Source organism: Diabrotica virgifera, chromosome 6, assembly GCF_917563875.1.
Source record: "Diabrotica virgifera virgifera chromosome 6, PGI_DIABVI_V3a".
Classification (NCBI taxonomy): domain Eukaryota; kingdom Metazoa; phylum Arthropoda; class Insecta; order Coleoptera; family Chrysomelidae; genus Diabrotica; species Diabrotica virgifera.
In genome coordinates, this window is record NC_065448.1 from 135,501,710 (window position 1) to 135,524,518 (window position 22,809).

Sequence of the window (22,809 nt, forward strand, 5' to 3'; positions counted from 1 at the left end):
AGCTGGCTATTAGATTGTCGGAACAAGTTTCTTTTCTAAAAAGAAATATGTCATACTGTAAAATATTTATGTTACCATATTTTATGTACATTTTAGTATGTACCTACCTATTTAAATTATGATTTGGCAACATTGTCTCATTATACAGAGATTAAGTAGACAAAACATCAGCCTAAATGTTTAACAAACCGGAGGCATTTCGATTGTACCTGGGAGGCATTTCATGTATGAAAATATTTACCTGAAAAAGTGGGAGGCATTGAAACAATCAGAGGGTGGTGATTTTACCCTCGAACTATCAAATATTCTGACTGTTTTGTGGGTACGAGTACTTGTTTCCTCTCCCTTGATATTTGATATTTAAATATATTTAAATAAAATGAATTTTACTATCTTTTATGTTAATAATATTTGCACTGTTCTGTTTGTTTTGTGAATAACATAAACCAAGTGTTTTTTATTCAAACATTTAAAAACAGTGGAGCCATATTTCTGAAGAGTTGTTCTCTTCCCTGTTTCTTTTGTTGTTGTTTTGTATCTAGTCTCTCATGCAGTGCATTGATGTTCAAGTCTAAGTTTACTTCTTAGAATCTAGTTCACTATGTATGGTACACTACTTGCAACAGAAAAACAACAACTAAGTAGGGAAGAATATGCTTACATACCATAACGATCATAGTCTGCTAGTAACAAGAGTTAAACGACTACTGTATTGTTTTATGTATACATTTAAATTTTTACAATAGTTATGTATTTTTGTCTTTTTATTTCTGTGTGTTTTATATGTCTCTAATTTACTAAAAAATGCGATCCAAGGCCTTGTAAATCACTTATTTTTATGCAATACAGCTCATTAGTCTGGCAAGCACCTATTGTTCCCATTATTAGTGGAATTTAACAAAATAAATACTTAATTGTAATATACCTAGCTACTCCAAACAAGTATCGTATCATTATCCTTTCTGAACTCTGCAAATACTCAAAATAATTATGTAAGTATATCAATATTTTTTATTTATGTCGATAACAGACATAAATCGATATAAAAGTTAGGTTTTGATTGATTGTGTAACCACTGATCCAAAATTATTGTCATCATAGTGGGCAATGAAGGACAGAGATAGCTATAAAGCGAATGTCTATCATTAATACAGATATACTTGTCAGTTTAGGTCAACTTTGACTTTTCAAGTGTTAGTAAACAAAATTATTATTAAAAATGGCTTTCACGGATGAACAAAAGCGATATATGCTCGAAATGTATCTTACAAATAGCCAAATAATTTACGGAGAATGGGTTTAATCCAACCGAGATGCTTTTGACACGATTTTGTTCAGAATTTCCCAATATTTCGGTTCATTATGACGTCTTTTGCAGAACTATTCGTTGCTTTGTAGTTGGTTATAGAGAAACGGGAAGCATACTCACAAGCCAGAGACAGGCAGGCCTAAAGTTCGAACTGAAGAAAATATCTAACAGGTCAGAACAGTCATTGTAGATCAACTATATTCATTAATTCGGCATTTACATCAATAGGTAGATCTTTCATAATATGGAACTTGCCAGCGTATTCTTAAGCAAGATTTACATTTTCATGCATATCGTTTACAAGCTTTCCACGAAATCACCCTAAGCGACATCTCCAAAGGTTAGCCTTCTGTAATTGGTTTCTGAACAATTTCAATAGTAATGATAATGTATTAGGCAAAACCTTCTTTATTGACGAATGTTGATTTCATCTTTCTGGGTATACAAATTCTTAGAATATTATTTTTATTGAAATGCCTTTATATCCACAGAATCTTTGAGTTTGGGCTGCTTTAAGCAAGCGACTTAATTGTAGGACCCATATATCGAAGGGATTCTAAATGCTGAAAGATACTTTCAATAAATGTTAACTCCATTTATAAATCAATTGATGGATGATGAATTAATAGAAGGATGTTTTCAGCAAGACGGGGCACGAATTCATACAACGCTACAAAATTTGAATTTTATTATGGACTTTTTCAAAAGGAGGGTCATAACTTAAAACACGTCTATTATATTCCCCCTCGACCCAGTCATTGGACACCCTGCGATTTTTTTCTGTGGTCACATTTAAAAAATTCGATTTTTAAAATTCCTGTAGCGGATTTGGAAGATCTTAGACAAATAATAGAAAATCATATTGAAGAATTAATTAAAACTCCGTGCGTCCTAAAAATTACAGAATCATAATGAAGAATTAAATAATACTCCGTAGGTCCTAAACAATGTTATATACTCAATAAGAAGAAGAGTTACGTTATGTAGAGATGTTGGCGGTGGACATATACACACTTCTTTGATTTTATTTATTATTGTTACTCAAAATTTTGTCAAATTTTTTGATTTTTGAAAAAAGTTTTGTGTTAAAGATTTTAGCTGATATTTTTATGTTTTATAATGTTAAACAAAATTATTTTATTAACCAATGATATAAATTCACATTAAAACAAGACATACGTAATTTTTTACTCGGATAGCTTTGATGATAATAATTGTGAAAATAATAATATATGCCATCTCAATCTGTTAACTGTTAATATGTTAATTAAAAAAAACGGTCGCGCCCCAGGGCCTAAAGAAATACCTGCAGAACTACTTAAAAATGGTACTGACAAATTGGCTAAAATAATAACAACGTTAATTAACAGATTTTTAAATGGAGAACCAGTACCACAGACATTGATAGAAGGATGGATAACATCTATACATAAGAAAGGTAGTAAACAAGATCCAAATAACTACAGAGGTATTACCGTAACTAACACACTAAGTCGACTGTACGGAAGAATTCTAAAAGATCTAATATGTGAAGAGTACCATCCATACGAATCAGAGAAACAAAGTGGCTTTAGAGCAGGTAGATCTACAATAGACAACATTTTCTGTATATAACTGAAGTAATAGAAAAAAGGCTGTCAAGAGCCCAAGGGTTGCATTTACTCATGGTAGATCTAACGAAGGCATATGACACGGTCCAAATTAATAGATGATGGAAAGTACTAGAAAAGACCAGCATAAATGTATCTATTATACAGGCACTCAAAAAACTGTATAGAAACTCGACATCCAAAATTAAAAGCGGAAATAAAATATCAAATGGTTTCCTGGCCACTAAAGTGCGTAGGCAAGGATGCTGTATATCGCCAGTATTATTCAATACTTACATGTTTATATATATATATATATATATATATATATATATATATATTCATGAAACCTTTAGACAATGGAGGAAGAAGTGCAATGGAATGGGACTACCGATTGGAGATACGATACTCTACACGCTGCACTATATACGCGGGATGTGGTACAACGGTCTCCTTTATTCAGATGGACTTACCCAAATTTAAATTAATTTTTTTTATGTATTTTGACCCGTAGAACATGAATTTTTTGGGTAACAGTTGATCCGGATGTCGATGAGATTGTTATAAACAAAGAACTTGAGGAATCATATAACAGCGATTTTTCGCAAAACAAAACTTTTTTTGTATGTTTTGGGTCATTCTAAGCAAAAAATGTTGTTACAAGTTTTTCGTAGGATGCATAGTTTTCGACATAAACGCGATTGAACTTTAAAAAAATCGAAAAATTGCAATTTTTGAACTCGAATAACTTTTGATTAAAAAATAAAATAGCAATTCTACTTACTGCATTTGAAAGTTCAAGTCAAATTCTATCGGTTTTGATTCTTTTCATTGATAAAAATTAATTCTTTTAATGTTAAACAAAGCTATAAACACATAGTGCTTGAATGATGTTTTCAATGCATTTCTCATTTAAAATCGAACGAGTAGGCTCGCATACAGACAATTTCTACGTAGATTACGTACATTAAAACGCATGCATTGACACGGGAAACACTATGTGTTTATAGCTTTGTTTAACAATAAAAAAAATAATTTTTAGCAATGCAAATAATCAAAACCGATAAAATTTGACTTGTACTTTCCAATGCAGTAAGCAGAATTGCTATTTTATTTTTTAATCAAAAATTATTCGGGTTCAAAAATTGCAATTTTTTGAAAGTTCAACCGCGTTTATCTCCAAAACTATGCATCCTACGAAAAAACTTGTAAGGACATTTTCTGCTTAAAATCACCCAAAAAATACAAAAAAAGTTTTGTTTTGCGAAAAATTACTGTTATGTAATTCCTCAAGTTCTTTGTTTATAACAATCTTATCGACATCCGGATCAACCGTTACCCAAAAAATTCGTGTTCTACGGGTCAAAATACATAAAAAACTTGGGTAAGTCCATCTGAATTAAGGAGGCCGTTGTACCTCCTGGCAACAGAACTACTATGCAGATAACCAAATTGTAATTGCATAGGACAAGGAAGATCTTGAATATGTGGCAAGGAAACTAATAGAAGAATATAGAAAATGGGGTCTGGAGGTAAATACAAAAAAAACACCATATCTATGCCTAGGAAGGGAAGAAATGGAGAACCTGAACCTGGTACAAGAGAAAATTATAAGCTGCAATGAATACATATACTGGGATTAAAACTAACTAGTACAGGACGAACGAAGAGAATATTAAAGAAAGGATAGTAAAGGGAAAACAGGGGATGGGAGCCCTGAATTCGGTACTGTGGCAAAATATATAAGAACAGAAAATAAATGACGAATTTACAACACAAAACTAAAATCAGTGTTAACCTATGGAGCTGAACTCTGGCAATTAACCAACAAGTACAAAGATAAATTATTAGCCACTGAGATGGATTTTTGGAGAAGGTCAACAAGAAGATCTAGACTAGAACACATAAGAAACGACGACATTAGACAACACATGGAAGTAGAAAGAACAATCGTAGATAACATCGAAAGACAACAGCTAGTATGGTACGGATACGTAAGACGAATCGAGGATAGTAGAATCTCCAAAAAAGTGTTAAGATGGACCCCCACAGAAAAACTCAAACGAGGAAGACTAGCATCTACATGGATAAAGGGCATCTCCAAGGCGATGTCGGAAAGAAACTTAAGAGAGGAAGACTGCCACAATAGAAAGGAGTGGCGATTAGGAACGGAAAGGCGTAGAACGCTATAAAACCGATATAATATATATGTTACAGTCAAAGCCCGAATTTCAGGCACTCCTAGGTTTGACTAGGCAATCCTCAGGTCTGACTGACGCGACGGTCTTAGTCAAAGCCCGAAATAAACTACATTTTAGGCCTTTGACTGGTCAAACCTAGGAGAGACTACGTTGGTCAGGCAAAGGTCGAAATTTAATTTTACGAAATCGAGGTTTGACTAGTCAAACCCCGATCAGCTATTAAAATGTCGTAATTTGTTAGATTAGATTTAATAGAACGTCATTTTTTAATTGTAATGTTTATTATTTTTATACTGTCGTAATTAAAATACGTGTTAAAAAATACCTGTAAAAAATTAGTGTTTATTCTCGCATGTTGAGGCATTATGGCATTTAGAGACTTAGAGTTGCACAATACGTTAGACCTTTTACAATTACATGGTTTTGAAGCGCACTTATTATTGCAGTGGTATTTTATAAATCCTTGTCCTCCAAATTTAGAATCTTTTGTACTAATTTCTCTTAGAGACAGCTTAACGTCTGGAACATCTTCGAAATTAGGAAAACTCTCTTTGCATTCTCTTATTTGATTTCTTGAAAAAAGTGTGTTTATTGTTCGGTATTTCGTACCAACTCTATATAAACCGTCAATTATTGTTTTATTTTGTATGATACCCAAAATATTTCGAGCATCTCCTTGGCACGCGTTCGAGCATGGGTTGTGCACTGACAGAAAAGATTAAAATAAATAAAGGAAATGCAATTGAAGGACTTCATGCCCAGGCTAAAGCTATGAAACAATTAAGTGAAAAAAAAATTTCCTCCAATTTCGTTCGGAAAAACTGTAACAATACCTATCAACATCTTTGATAGAGCCGAAGAGGATGCTCGAAATATTTTGAGTAGCATACCGTCGCCTCAAAGCAACCTCCTACTGTTGCACAAGTGCACCGTATATGCGTATATACACACACATCGCATCGGTCCAATATCACTTAACTGGTTGATCGGTGCACTCGTGCAACAGTAGGATATGAACATATCCTACTGTTGCTGTGAGGCGACGATACAAGATAAAACAATTGATGGTTTATATAGAGGTGGTACGAAATACGGAACAATAAAAACACTTTTTTCAAGAAATTAAATAAGAGAAAGCAAAGAGAAATTTCCTAATTTCGAAGATGTTCCAGACGTTAAACTGTCTTTGTCTCTAAGAGAACTTAGTACAAAAGATTCTAAATTTGGAGGACAAGAATTTATAAAATGCTACTGCAATAAGAAATGCTCTTTCAAATTACGTAAGTGTAAAAGGTCTAACGTATTGTTCAACTCTAAATGCCATAATGCTTCAACATGTGAGAATAAACACTATTTTTTTTATTTTAATTACGACAATTAAAATATAATAAACATTAAAATTAAAAAATGACGTTTTAAAGCTCATCTGACAAATTACGACATTTTAATAGCTGATTTAATAGCCGATAGCTTTAATAGCCGATTTTATAAAATTAAATTTCGACCTTTGCCTGACCAACTTAGTCTCTCCTAGGTTTCACTAGTCAAAGGTCGAAACTGTAATTTATTTCGGGCTTTGACTAAGACCGTCAGTCAGACCCAGACCTGAGGATTGCCTAGTCAAACCTAGGAGTGCCTGAAATTCGGGCTTTGACTATAACATATATTATATAATCTGTTAATTGTTTGAATTGAGAATATTGTGCCCTTTATACGTTTTTTTATTGAACAGCAGAAATCCATTACATTACCGAATTCATATAAACAAAATTTCAATACGTTTCTATCAATAAAAGAACAACAATGAAATGAAAACAAAAAGATGGCGTTTCGTTGTGAAGCTTAAATGGAATTCAAATATAACATCCTGAACATATCAAAGCTACGATTGTATTGATTAAAATAATAATAATACCCAAGTTTTATGGATCTAGTATTCGTATATAATAATAATATATATAGCTTTCTCTATTGTTTTCCGTACAAAAAATCTCTGACAAAATTAAATCACTTCAGCTTAATATTGATGAAAAATGCGACATCTACGTGAACTTTTATGTCACCTCTACTGTACAAAATAAAACAATTAAACCACAGTAAATCAATTTCTACATACTACATATCAAAAAATGTGAAAAACTGATATAAAACTGAAAAATATTTCGTTGAGTACCTTCTATCGAAAGGCTCAATACATCAGAGCTAATAGACCAGGGCGTTTAGCACAAAATCAATCGATTTTTAAATACAGCACCTAGAGACTTGCAACTTTTTGCATTGTGTTCAGGGTGATTTCAGAAAAAAGTTTACTATAAAAAAATGGGTGGACGTCCGTAGTTGCATTTTAAGGTGCACTCAAAAATACATAAACTGCATTCAAAAGTACATAAACATATCCAAATAAGGGTATTAAGCCTCCGTTAGTGGCGCGGTCTACAATCGTAGACCACTCTCCTTTAAGTGGTCGCTAATTGCAGAAAACTGCACATACGCCCCCATCCCGCTTAGTAGCTGTCACTAATACTTCCTACTTACTACTTAGTTTGCTGAACCTCGCCGATCTGTTTGCATTATTTTTTTACCATTATTCAAAGAGCAATGGTCTACAACCGTAGACCGCGCGACTAAGCGCGTTCCAGTTTTTAGTTATATATATATTAAGCTAATATGTAGCCTGCTGTGTATATATAGCTAAAACATAAATGAAAACGTTTCAAGAAGCTACTTCATTGATAACTTTAGCGTGGGAACTAATCAAATCGCAAATTTAATATGGATCAACTATACCTTCCCTGCTAAAAGAACTTAGACGACGAGCTCGCGTACTGCTCGGAGTTCAAGAAGTCGTACCCCCTCCCCCTAATATTTCAACAAATTACGTGGGACGATATTGTATTTGTGCACGAATTTGCAATATGTCAACAAGAACGGCATGCCAAAGATGTGACAAATTTGCATGCAAGGATCATCTCAGGGATATTTGCACTGAATGTTTGATGGACTAAAATTGTGCCACTTTTACCATTTAATAGTTTTGTTCTTTTTTTAATTTTTAGTTCTATTCTTTATTATTCGTCCCTATTGGTCATTCTAGAAGTTCAAAGATAAAAAATATTTGTGTTTTTTACTAAATTGAGCTTATTTTTGTGACCATTTTCATTTACTTGCCAATAAAGACCCAAAAAATCATGACCTCGTTTTTAATTTTACCACTGTCAAAATGAGAAATGTCAAGGAACAAAACAAATCTAATATCAAAGTACGGACATAAATAAACATGCTATTAACCATTAATTTGTTAATTTTGTTAAAATCCGGTATCATAGTACAAAAAACTATTGGTCTACAATCGTAGACCGCGCGACTAAGCTCGTCAGCAATAACCGCGCGCCTAACGTAGGGTTAAGAGCCAGATTTTATTACTGGGGGGTTTTTGGGATCGCCGAGGACGAATAGGTCATCAAAACTGGAAAACCGGAGAACCTGGTGCTTAGGTTCACTTCTTAGGCACGTCATCTGAAGTTTCCAGTGTTTTCGGCACTGAATTGATGCAAATATATTAGTCGGGGGTTTTTGGGGTGGTTGAACAGGAATACGCCATCAAAACCGACCCCCGGTGCACCTGGTGCTCAAAAACACTCCAAACTCCAGAAGATAACTTGCCCTAGTACTGACCTGTGACACCAGGTGGTCCGGTGGTCGGGTCTAATCGCGTATTGGATTAAAAGCCGAAAACCTTCGAAACTCATGAAGATGGCGTGGCTTAGCAGTGACCGTTGGCACTAGGTATTTCTGAGATCACTGGACCGATTCTATAAGATCAACGAGAAACAATTACGTTCGTTATTCGACGGTTTGCTATTCTGTAAGCTCATTCGGGAAGAATCGGAGAAGCGGATCACGAAGCCGATTACAAAGCGAAAGCGATAACTTTTGGCTTGCCTTTCGTTTCGCTTTCGATAGTGATTGGTCGATCATTTTCACGTGGTACACAAGCGCAAGCGCTAAGCGGGTTGTTCGTTGTTGTTGATTCCACAAGAATTATTTGTTCTTTGTTGATAATGAATTCGTAATGCTCTTACATTATCTTCCGTAAGTTCCTGTAACTCATCAAAAAGGAATTGAACTAGTTCTTTATAAGCGAAAAATACCACTAAACCTTATATCTGTTAAACCAAATGGGTCACATCTATCTTGAAGGAACTCGCTTTCCTCTCGCGTTAACCGCAGTTGGTTTCTTCGCTCGAGTACTCCATATAGAACAAATTGCACCGGCAACATTTTTATTAAAATATAATAAAAATATAGTTATTCAAGGAAATAATCGCAATCTTGGACCGCGTTTGTTGCTACCTGTTGATCGCTACTGTGTGCTCTTAATATGCAATTATGCATTTCCACCCATTTTTCTATAGTAGACTTTGTATTTTCCTGACATCATCCTGAACACAATGCAAAAAGTTGCAAATCTCTAGGTGCTGTATTTAAAAATCGATTTATTCCAATGTGTTTAGTGCTAAATGCCCTGGTGTATGTTTGGAATTAGATTGATTTTTGATAATGTGAATCAATGATCATTTCAAAATTAAATTGACGTGTTTCAAGATTCTGTCTGTTTCTGAAATAATGAATTTATTCCATATTCTCGCAAATTGTATATAAGATGTACATAAGATGTATAGTCGGTTCGCTAAACTCAGACGCAACTGGCTAGATATTTTAGTTGATAATTTTTTTGTTTTTTGCCAATTTTGCAAAAATTGGTAAAATTAGTAACTATTTGGTGATTATTAACTATTTAATAATTATTTTTTGCTAATTTTACTAAAATTGGGAAAATTACCGACTAAAATATCTAGAAAGTTGCGTCTGAGTTTAGCGAACAGACTATATAAACATTTGTTTTATTATTTTACCCATAATATTTCTTATATAAGAATTTTGCAAAAGCTGTGTCTTATATTATTTTACGTGATTTGGCATTTATACGCTAAAATAAAATTAAGAACCTGCTTAATTTGTTGTTTTATAACCTGCAATATCATATCAAGGTCATAGCTTATCAAATAATTGCATTATGATGTAATTTTTTCATTATCACTAGTAAAGGAGAACTAGTCTTGTATACATCTACATCAATGTAGTTTTTACAAATAGGTTAATGTATAAATATTGTTTAAAATAAATAAGTGTTCATAAACCGTTCATAATAGTATACTGGCCTAACCGACATAGTGTTAAATTGACAAATTTATTAATAATGGTGTGTAATATTAATACGTATAATAAGTTTCAATGGGGTTCTAGTCCATTAACGAATTATATTTTTCTTTTATTTTTAAGACAATCGAAATCATACTATTATGTAATTGAGGTGTAAACTATCCAGCGAGCGGTTGCAGTTGTTCTTGTAGAGCTGAAAATAACTAGAGCAATTACCGTTTAGAATTAAAGTAACATGTAAAAACGATAAAACAGCAAAATAGAAGTATACGATAGTGTACAGCAGTGATATTGCAGTAATACACCTTAAATAAGTACATGACTGAGATTCATGATGAAGACATGATGACTGGGATTTGTAAAAGATAAAGACTCACTGTGCAAAAGAGACAGAAATCAGAAATTAAATATAATGTTTATATGATGGGATTCTATCACAAATGTCACAATTGCATTTTTAACTACTGTTTGTAGAGTTTTGAAAAACATAACCCGCTTAACAATTTGTTTAATTACACTTTTCGCAAATTTTTTTAAAATAGCCTTTTTTGAAAAAGATTTCCGGAGTGGAAATGTAAACGTCAAAAAATAGTTAAAATTAAAAATGTAATTTTTGTTACAACTGTTTGTGGCTTAATTCCATATAAACATGATATATTATTATATAACTTAGACATGCTACAAGAAATCAGTTTCAGAATTTAGAAAGTTATTTGAATGTATAGTATGTGCAACAAAATTATTTTTAGTGCATTTTAGGTTAAGGTTAAACTTTTCGGCTGCCATTTTCAATAAGCACTTTAATTATTAAGCATTAAACTTTTAACGTATTATAGATATACACATACACGTTATATTTTATAATTTGCAAAATTCACAATTTACTTCTTTGAGGTGGTGTACGAGAATGATAAGATAAATAGTTGACCCTGCCGATATGGCGTAGACACCTCAAAACGGTCTTAGTAGACCAAATGAATATACACAGGAGATAGTCACATACACAGTGAGTTTTATGTATAGAAAGTCGCAGTTATCCCGGAAACGGAGTGCACAATTTTTATAGATTTTATTTGGCAAGAGTCTTCTAATGCGGCCGATATTATAGTCGTAATTACATTGTTGTCAGATCTTCCGTTTTTCTGTAAATCTAATGAACTTTCTTATTTCGTATGTTTTTTGCGTTTTGAAGTCCTTAAGATAGACTGATTATTTTTCGTGTAATATTCCCTATACCTAAATTCCGTAATTTCGGAGTTATTACAACATTTATTAAAAAAAATTTATAAACAAATTATAATCAAAAGACTAAGTTTTCACTCTAATGGCATATAACATATCCCACCAGAATGAAAACAATGGGAACCTTCTCTGGTTACACCTCCGAGGCTTCTACAATTTGCAAGCCATACGGATGCTGAGACTAAGGAAGATGAGGGAATTCTACAATTTACAATTCACGTCACATCTGCTCAGCGCGGTAAAGTTCCAACGAGACTGGTTCCCTTCATACTCCACACAGAGTAAATGTAAATAAAAAATGAATAACCATTTTCAATTTCGTTGCAAAACGAAAATACAGCCGAACCATATTCCAGTCCAATCAGAGAGTGCTGCAAGCACCTCTACCGGTTTCGAAACTTATTAGTCTCTCATCAGGAGGCACATATGCTGCTCTCCCTGATCCAACCAAAACAAAACCCCAGCGTACAGTCCCGAATTGCAACGAACGAAATGGCATAGATGCCCTAGCGGCAACTGCTAGCAAAAGACTAAGTTTTCACTCTAATGGCATATAACATATCCCACCAGAATGAAAACAATGGGAACCTTCTCTGGTTACACCTCCGAGGCTTCTACAATTTGCAAGCCATACGGATGCTGAGACTAAGGAAGATGAGGGAATTCTACAATTTACAATTCACGTCACATCTGCTCAGCGCGGTAAAGTTCCAACGAGACTGGTTCCCTTCATACTCCACACAGAGTAAATGTAAATAAAAAATGAATAACCATTTTCAATTTCGTTGCAAAACGAAAATACAGCCGAACCATATTCCAGTCCAATCAGAGAGTGCTGCAAGCACCTCTACCGGTTTCGAAACTTATTAGTCTCTCATTAGGAGGCACATATGCTGCTCTCCCTGATCCAACCAAAACAAAACCCCAGCGTGCAGTCCCGAATTGCAACGAACGAAATGGCATAGATGCCCTAGCGGCAACTGCTAGCAAAAGACTAAGTTTTCACTCTAATGGCATATAACATATCCCACCAGAATGAAAACAATTTGAACCTTCTCTGGTTACACCTCCGAGGCTTCTACAATTTGCAAGCCATACGGATGCTGAGACTAAGGAAGATGAGGGAATTCTACAATTTACAATTCACGTCACATCTGCTCAGCGCGGTAAAGTTCCAACGAGACTGGTTCCCTTCATACTCCACACAGAGTAAATGTAAATAAAAAATGAATAACCATTTTCAATTTCGTTGCAAAACGAAAATACAGCCGAACCATATTCCAGTCCAATCAGAGAGTGCTGCAAGCACCTCTATTGGTTTCGAAACTTATTAGTCTCTCATCAGGAGGCACATATGCTGCTCTCCCTGATCCAACCAAAACAAAACCCCAGCGTGCAGTCCCGAATTGCAACGAACGAAATGGCATAGATGCCCTAGCGGCAACTGCTAGCAAAAGACTAAGTTTTCACTCTAATGGCATATAACATATCCCACCAGAATGAAAACAATGGGAACCTTCTCTGGTTACACCTCCGAGGCTTCTACAATTTGCAAGCCATACGGATGCTGAGACTAAGGAAGATGAGGGAATTCTACAATTTACAATTCACGTCACATCTGCTCAGCGCGGTAAAGTTCCAACGAGACTGGTTCCCTTCATACTCCACACAGAGTAAATGTAAATAAAAAATGAATAACCATTTTCAATTTCGTTGCAAAACGAAAATACATCCGAACCATATTCCAGTCCAATCAGAGAGTGCTGCAAGCACCTCTACCGGTTTCGAAACTTATTAGTCTCTCATCAGGAGGCACATATGCTGCTCTCCCTGATCCAACCAAAACAAAACCCCAGCGTGCAGTCCCGAATTGCAACGAACGAAATGGCATAGATGCCCTAGCGGCAACTGCTAGCAAAAGACTAAGTTTTCACTCTAATGGCATATAACATATCCCACCAGAATGAAAACAATGGGAACCTTCTCTGGTTACACCTCCGAGGCTTCTACAATTTGCAAGCCATACGGATGCTGAGACTAAGGAAGATGAGGGAATTCTACAATTTACAATTCACGTCACATCTGCTCAGCGCGGTAAAGTTCCAACGAGACTGGTTCCCTTCATACTCCACACAGAGTAAATGTAAATAAAAAATGAATAACCATTTTCAATTTCGTTGCAAAACGAAAATACAGCCGAACCATATTCCAGTCCAATCAGAGAGTGCTGCAAGCACCTCTACCGGTTTCGAAACTTATTAGTCTCTCATTAGGAGGCACATATGCTGCTCTCCCTGATCCAACCAAAACAAAACCCCAGCGTGCAGTCCCGAATTGCAACGAACGAAATGGCATAGATGCCCTAGCGGCAACTGCTAGCAAAAGACTAAGTTTTCACTCTAATGGCATATAACATATCCCACCAGAATGAAAACAATGGGAACCTTCTCTGGTTACACCTCCGAGGCTTCTACAATTTGCAAGCCATACGGATGCTGAGACTAAGGAAGATGAGGGAATTCTACAATTTACAATTCACGTCACATCTGCTCAGCGCGGTAAAGTTCCAACGAGACTGGTTCCCTTCATACTCCACACAGAGTAAATGTAAATAAAAAATGAATAACCATTTTCAATTTCGTTGCAAAACGAAAATACAGCCGAACCATATTCCAGTCCAATCAGAGAGTGCTGCAAGCACCTCTACCGGTTTCGAAACTTATTAGTCTCTCATCAGGAGGCACATATGCTGCTCTCCCTGATCCAACCAAAACAAAACCCCAGCGTGCAGTCCCGAATTGCAACGAACGAAATGGCATAGATGCCCTAGCGGCAACTGCTAGCAAAAGACTAAGTTTTCACTCTAATGGCATATAACATATCCCACCAGAATGAAAACAATGGGAACCTTCTCTGGTTACACCTCCGAGGCTTCTACAATTTGCAAGCCATACGGATGCTGAGACTAAGGAAGATGAGGGAATTCTACAATTTACAATTCACGTCACATCTGCTCAGCGCGGTAAAGTTCCAACGAGACTGGTTCCCTTCATACTCCACACAGAGTAAATGTAAATAAAAAATGAATAACCATTTTCAATTTCGTTGCAAAACGAAAATACAGCCGAACCATATTCCAGTCCAATCAGAGAGTGCTGCAAGCACCTCTACCGGTTTCGAAACTTATTAGTCTCTCATCAGGAGGCACATATGCTGCTCTCCCTGATCCAACCAAAACAAAACCCCAGCGTGCAGTCCCGAATTGCAACGAACGAAATGGCATAGATGCCCTAGTGACAACTGCTAACAAAAGACTAAGTTTTCACTTTAATGGCATATAACATATCCCACCAGAATGAAAACAATGGGAACCTTCTCTGGTTACACCTCCGAGGCTTCTACAATTTGCAAGCCATACGGATGCTGAGACTAAGGAAGATGAGGGAATTCTACAATTTACAATTCACGTCACATCTGCTCAGCGCGGTAAAGTTCCAACGAGACTGGTTCCCTTCATACTCCACACAGAGTAAATGTAAATAAAAAATGAATAACCATTTTCAATTTCGTTGCAAAACGAAAATACAGCCGAACCATATTCCAGTCCAATCAGAGAGTGCTGCAAGCACCTCTACCGGTTTCGAAACTTATTAGTCTCTCATCAGGAACGTTGGAACTTTACCGCGCTGAGCAGATGTGACGTGAATTGTAAATTGTAGAATTCCCTCATCTTCCTTAGTCTCAGCATCCGTATGGCTTGCAAATTGTAGAAGCCTCGGAGGTGTAACCAGAGAATGTTCCCATTGTTTTCATTTTGGTGGGATATGTTATATGCCATTAGAGTGAAAACTTAGTCTTTTGCTAGCAGTTGCCGCTAGGGCATCTATGCCATTTCGTTCGTTGCAATTCGGGACTGCACGCTGGGGTTTTGTTTTGGTTGGATCAGGGAGAGCAGCATATGTGCCTCCTGATGAGAGACTAATAAGTTTCGAAACCGGTAGAGGTGCTTGCAGCACTCTCTGATTGGACTGGAATATGGTTCGGCTGTATTTTCGTTTTGCAACGAAATTGAAAATGGTTATTCATTTTATTTTTTTTATTTTTTTTTATTTACATTTACTCTGTGTGGAGTATGAAGGGAACCAGTCTCGTTGGAACTTTACCGCGCTGAGCAGATGTGACGTGAATTGTAAATTGTAGAATTCCCTCATCTTCCTTAGTCTCAGCATCCGTATGGCTTGCAAATTGTAGAAGCCTCGGAGGTGTAACCAGAGAAGGTTCCCATTGTTTTCATTCTGGTGGGATATGTTATATGCCATTAGAGTGAAAACTTAGTCTTTTGCTAGCAGTTGCCGCTAGGGCATCTATGCCATTTCGTTCGTTGCAATTCGGGACTGCACGCTGGGGTTTTGTTTTGGTTGGATCAGGGAGAGCAGCATATGTGCCTCCTGATGAGAGACTAATAAGTTTCGAAACCGGTAGAGGTGCTTGCAGCACTCTCTGATTGGACTGGAATATGGTTCGGCTGTATTTTCGTTTTGCAACGAAATTGAAAATGGTTATTCATTTTTTAAATTATAATCAATTTTTTCGGGCCGGGCATACAATATTTTAGGTTCCTTGGATCATTGGGAACAAAAAAGCTCTTTTGTAGTTTTTTCTAGAGTTAATCGTTTTCGAGTTATAAACAATTTAAAACTGAAAAAAAAAACGAAAAATGACGATTTTCAAGGTTTAAAAACAAAAAGTAAAAAATATTTTTGAAATTAAGAAATGAGAGGACGGGCGATCTGGCTGCATTTACAAATAAACAAAAAATTTTTAAAATGAAATATACCCAAATTACTTATCGGTAACTGATAAAATACTTGAATTTAGTTCGAACTTGAACTTACGCACTTCGTGATTTCAAAAATAATATTCCTTACTTGGGTTTTTGAGCCTTGAAAATCGACATTTATCGATATTTTTCAGTTTTAAATTATTTATAACTCATAAACGATTAACTTTAGAGAAAAATTTAAACAGACCTTTTTTGTTAACAATGATCCAAAGAACCTAAAATAATGTCTGCCTGGGCCGAAATTGTTTTTTATAATTTGTTTATAAATTAAAAAAAAAAATGTAGCAATAACTCCGAAATTGCGACATTTATGTATAGGGAATATTACATGAAAAATAATCAGTATCTCTTAAGGACTTCAAAACGCAAAAAATATACCTACAGAGTGTTCCATTTGAAATAAGAAAGTTTATTAGATTTGCAGAAAACGGAAGATCTGACAACAATGTAATTACGACTCTAATATCTGCCGCATTAGCACTATACCCACCAAAATCTATAAAAATCGTCCAAGCCGTTTCCGAGATAATTGAGGCTTTCCATACGTGAAACTCACTCTGTATAGGAGCTTATTGAAAATGGCAAACAGCCGACATGTTTAAGCCAAATAAAGTTTTTTATTATAGCAGACCGACAAACACAGGAATTAAAAACTTCCTTTAGACAATAAAAAAAAAATAAAGAAAAAATAAGTTTATTACATTTTTTTCTTTATATTTGCTACTGACTCAGACACTGATTGTAGATCTGTGACTACAAATTACAAAACAAAATAGTCTGTTCAATTGTCAGTCTATGCCAAGGCTATAAAAAGGAAAGAAAAAGAAATACATATAGATTAATTGTGTAAGCCTTGCCAATGTTTAAATATATTTTTTAATATATTAAGATTAAGTATTTCTTACTAACACCAATTTTATTTTTTAGGACATCTCATAACGAATTGGAAAAAAATAGGTGAGTTAGATGTTTTAGCCATGATGGAATATCAGTGAATTTGTTTAGTGCAGTGTTAAAAATGTTGACTTGATCTCGCGCAAAAATGAAATGTTCGCTTACGGTGATAGGCCAGTTATTGAAATTTTTCGAGTTAAAGTGAAAAACATGACCATGGCACAAAGTATTTTTGGATTTGTTCTCAATTAACCGGTTAAACTGCTAGAGATGACTCAGATAAGTATTTTTATTTTTTAAGCGTATTTAACTATTTTAAAGTATGCAGCTGATTAAAATTACATACAATGACAAAAAAAAAAAACAAAAATATGATTTGACGATTTGCCAAGTATGTCATACAATCGATATCGGGTATTTTAATATATTTTAGCAAAAGTTTGTAGGAAGCTATTTTCTATACAGGGTGTCCAGAAGTTTTCCCGACAAACGAAGACCGGAGATTCTCAGATAATTTGAAGATAATTTAACCCAATTCATCTAAAAACCACACCTTTTAGTCCGAAAATGCTTTTTAAGTGAGGTAGAGCTCATTAATACGGCGTCTTGTAATTAGTTTTTTTTCTACGAGCGTGCAAAAATGTCTATTTTCGCGCACGCATTTTAGTTTAGAAAGTTTTACTTTTCCGCACGCGTGTTACTTTTCCGCACGCGTTTTACTTTTCCACACGCGTTTTACTTTTCCACATTGGTTAATTTAGATATGTTAATATGACCTTAAAGTAATTATAATACATGCAATAAACTAATATTCAGCTATTATTTACTAATTTATTTCAAATATATCTTATTGTGTTCATGTTTTAATGAAATTAACGCGAGAATTCGATGAAATAAAATAATTTTGACCTAATATTCGAAAGTCAAATCAGTAAGCATTAACAGTGGTTTTGAATCGTCGTCATGGAAACCAAGATCGTCGTCATGCTAACCAATTATGCTGAAACTTTGGTTTTGACAAGTAGTCCAGGTCGCATCTGTTTTGAAATGGACGTTGAGAGGTGACTCAAATTTTTTTGCAGAAATTGCTTGAAAATAAATCAAATAATAATATTTGAGTTATCCTCCCTCTCAAAAAGGTCCGGAACATTGTTTAAATAATCAAAATGTCCAAAATTGAAGGAAACATTCGATTTTTTTCTTGGTTTTTTGATTATAACTTTAAAAGTATTCATTTTCGAGAAAAGTTGTACTGACATAAAAGTTGCGTAATTAAATTTCCTACAATATAGAATTGGTTAAAAATTTAAAAAATAGTCACCCTAGTTGCAAAATAGCAATAATTGCGAAAAAAACCATACAAAAATAAGTATTCGCATTTTACGTTTTTCAACCATTTATGCTAAACTTAGGACCTTCATATTTCACCCAGAAAAACTTCATGATATAGTAAAACAACACTGTAAATTTCATTAAGATCGGTTCAATAAATTTTGCAAAATAAATTTTGCAATCCAGCTTTCGCAAAAAAATTCATTTTTTCAAAATGTTACAGGACTGAAAATAAAGCAGAAAGCAAGTTGAAATTTTTTGAAGTACCTTTCATTTGCAATTTTCAAAATTAAAATCGATTAATTACCACGGCGTCAGAAAATAAACAATAATTTTTGGTGCTACGCGCAGGACAGCGGTGTTCGATTCACACAAGTTGATTTCCACCAAAATTTCTTCCAATCATTATCTAATATATTATTATCTTACTCTATATTTTAATATTTTAATTCCACAAAAATCAAACTAATTTTATTACTGTTTGTGAAATATTGTTTAAACAATTGCATATGTTTAAAAATAATAAACTTTTATTATTTAAGTTAAAATATATGAACAAAGAAAGTTTTTGCTAATAAAAGTGTTATTTCAAAGGATAGAGTATGTGTTTTTATTTTGCAATAAACAAATTTATTTATTTATATCGAAATGTAATAAAAATTAAAATGTATCAATCATTATCAAAGGTCATTGGAATGCCCAATCAGACCAAACTATCCGCTGTCCTGCGCGTAGCACTAATAATTAATGTTTATTTAAAAAAAATTCTGACGCCGTGGTGTTAATCGATTTTAATTTTGCAAAATTGCAAATGAAAGGTACAGTACACTTCCATATGCAAAAAAATTTTCAACTTGCTATCTGCTTTATTTTCAGTCCTGTAACATTTTGAAAACATGATTTTTTTTACGAAAGCTGGATTGCAAAATTTATTTTGCAAAATCTATTAAACCGATCTCAATGAAATTTAAAGTATTGTTTTACTGTATCATAAAGTTTCTCAGGATGAAATATGAAGGTCCTAAGTGTAGCATAAATGGTTGAAAAGCGTAGAATGCGAATACTTGTTTTTGTATGTTTTTTCACAATTATTGCTATTTTGCAACAAGGGTGACTATTTTTTAAATTTTTAACCAACTCTATATTGTAGGAAATTTAATTAAGCAACTTTTATGTCAGTACAACTTTTCTCGGAAATGAATATACTTTTAAAGTTATAATCAAAAAACTTTTATAAACAAAATAAGTTTTATAAACGTTTATAAACAAAAATTTTTTTGACATTTTGATTATTTAAACAATGTTCCGGACCTTTTTGAGAGGGAGGATAACTCAAATATTATTATTTGATTTATTTTCAAGCAATTTCTGCAAAAAAAATTGAGTCACCTCTCAACGTCCATTTCAAAACAGATGCGCCCTGGACTACTTGTCAAAACCAAAGTTTCAGCATAATTGGTTAGCATGACGACGATCTTGGTTTCCATGACGACGATTCAAAACCACTGTTAATGCTTACTGATTTGACTTTCGAATATTATGTCAAAATTATTTTATTTCATCGAATTCTCGCGTTAATTTCATTAAAACATGAACACAATAAGATATATTTGAAATAAATTAGTAAATAATAGCTGAATATTAGTTTATTGCATGTATTATAATTACTTTAAGGTCATATTAACATATCTAAATTAACCAATGTGGAAAAGTAAAACGCGTGTGGAAAAGTAAAACGCGTGCGGAAAAGTAACACGCGTGCGGAAATTTAATTACGCAACTTTTGTCAGTACAACTTTTCTCGGAAATGAATACTTTTAAAGTTATAATCAAAAAACTTTTATAAACAAAATAAGTTTTATAAACGTTTATAAACACAAAATTTTTTTGACATTTTGTATATTTAAACAATGTTCCGGACCTTTTTGAGAGGGAGAATAACTCAAATATTATTATTTGATTTATTTTCAAGCAATTTCTGCAAAAAAATTTGAGTCACCTCTCAACGTCCAAATGTACTAATATTTTTACAGATGCGTCCTGGTCTAAAGCTTGTCAAAGAATTAATTTGTGTATGTATTTTCATATTAATTAAATTAATTGATTAAGATTTGGTCATTTTTCAAAGACTCGTAGAAAAAATATTGTTCCTAACGCTTGCAGAAAGTCTCTTTTCCGAACTCGACTGCTTGCCGAACTCCCGCTTCGCGTCGTTCGGCAAACTGCAGTCGCGTGCGGAAAAGGGGTCTAGGACGTTTCATCGCCGCCGTTTCGATGCGGCCAGTTCGATGCCGATGCCGGCCGATTCATCGCCAGTCAATTAATCGCTATCTGATATATTTCCGAATTTTCGACAGTTACAATTATTATTTATTTTTAGTATTAATTAGGAATTCTAGGAAATGCGAGATATGACGGCGATGAAATGGACTGGCGATGAACCGGCGGCATCGAAACGGCGGCGATGAACCGGCGGCGATGAAACGTCCCATTCCGCGGAAAAGTATGACATTCTGCACTTGTTAGGAAATAGTATATTGTGCAACAAGTGCAGAAAGGTACTAATTTCTCACGAGTTTGAAAAGTTGCGGTACGAGCGCAAGCGAGTGCCGCAATTCAAACGAGTGAGAAATTACCTTTCTGCACGTGTTTCACACTATACTTTTTCTACAAGCACAGTTTTTCCTAAAAATAAAAATCACAATTTCCAAACGACGATTAATTATAATAGGTACCTATGTGATAAATTTTAAACTGTATTTAATTAATACCTACTAATCAATTTAAATTCCTTATACCTAAATACATTGCACAGAAATCAGTTAAAAAATTAATGCACTGCCTTAATTTGTTTAAATTTAAACAATTATTACACATTATTGACATTATATTTATGCAGTCACGGATTTACACAAAACCTACTTCATTCTACGTCTCTTGCACAGGTTGCTAAATCGTTATTGGTTATTTGATAATTATAAAATGTTTAATAAGAATAAAATTGTAAAATAAAACAGTTGTAACATCCATAATTTAGTTTCTATGCTATAGTTAAATATAATAATTGTCTTATAGGTTATATATTTGTCTAAAGTTTAACCACGGATGTAAACAGAATATAACGTTACTCAGAATGCGGTAGTCCACGGATGTAAACAGAATATAACGTTACTCAGAATGAGGTAGTCAACTGTGCAGAAAAGAACTTTGCGGCACAGAAACGTCACTTTGCGGGACAGAAACGTCACTTTTCTGCACACTAATGTCAAATATCTTATACTGTGAGAAAATATATCAAGTTTGCTAACATAAAACCGTGCAGAAAAGTGCACTTTGAATAGTGGTTGTAGAAAAATAACTATTTTTAAATAGCTCCAGAACGCTTCTATTTAGAAAAACGAAAACTGGTACAAACTTGGTACGCCTATTTTTCTTCCAGGGATAAATCGATTCCATCAATTGCGAATTTCTAGTACCGGTTATAGGCGTCCCTTTTGGGTAGGGCAACGGTTATTTTATTCCCTAACTTTTTTGTCTGTAACTTTTAAGTATTTTTGATACTGGATTATTAAACTCTGCGTTATTCTAGTACTAAAAGGAACTCTTGCTTTAAGTAAATTGTAATTCACTATTTTCTAGAAAAATCAATTTGAACATTTTTCGTTTTTTGAACTTGAAAAAAATTTTCGGAAAAAAACTATTTAGAAAAACGAGAACTGGTAAGTTTATTTATCTTCCAGACGTGAATCGATTTTATCAGTTGCAAATTTCTAGTATTTACTGATCATAGGCGTCCGTTTTGGGTAGGTCAACGGTTCTTTTATCGCTTTATCGGTTTCGTCTTTAATTTTTAAGCATTTTACAAACACTAGATTATTAAATTATAAGGTATTTTAGTACTAACAGTTACCCTTACTTTAAGTAGATAAAATACGCTGTTTTATTTTGAAAATAACCCGTTTTATTTTGAAAATTTTTTACAAATGATTTTCAAACTAAAAAAACGAAACATTTTTAAATCGATTTCAAATCTAGAAAACTGTGCATCCTACCGACTTAAAGCAAGAGTACCTTTTAGTACTAGAATATCTCAGAATTTAATAATCCAGTATCAAAAATACTTAAAAGTTAAAGAAAAAAAAGTTATACGATAAAATAACCGTTGCACTACCCAAA

The 22,809-nt window shown here is 34.0% G+C and overlaps 1 protein-coding gene across 1 annotated transcript in view; it reads left to right on the plus strand.

Moving 5' to 3' along the window:
• Window positions 1–17,368, plus strand: part of LOC114326229 (max dimerization protein 1-like) — a 45,677-nt gene extending 28,309 nt beyond the window's left edge. Inside the window, exon 3 of the mRNA XM_028274530.2 lies at window positions 17,335–17,368. Within this exon, the coding sequence (XP_028130331.1) occupies window positions 17,335–17,368 (34 nt within the window). The remainder of the gene's footprint in view (window positions 1–17,334) is intronic.
• Window positions 17,369–22,809: the final 5,441 nt, after the last annotated feature.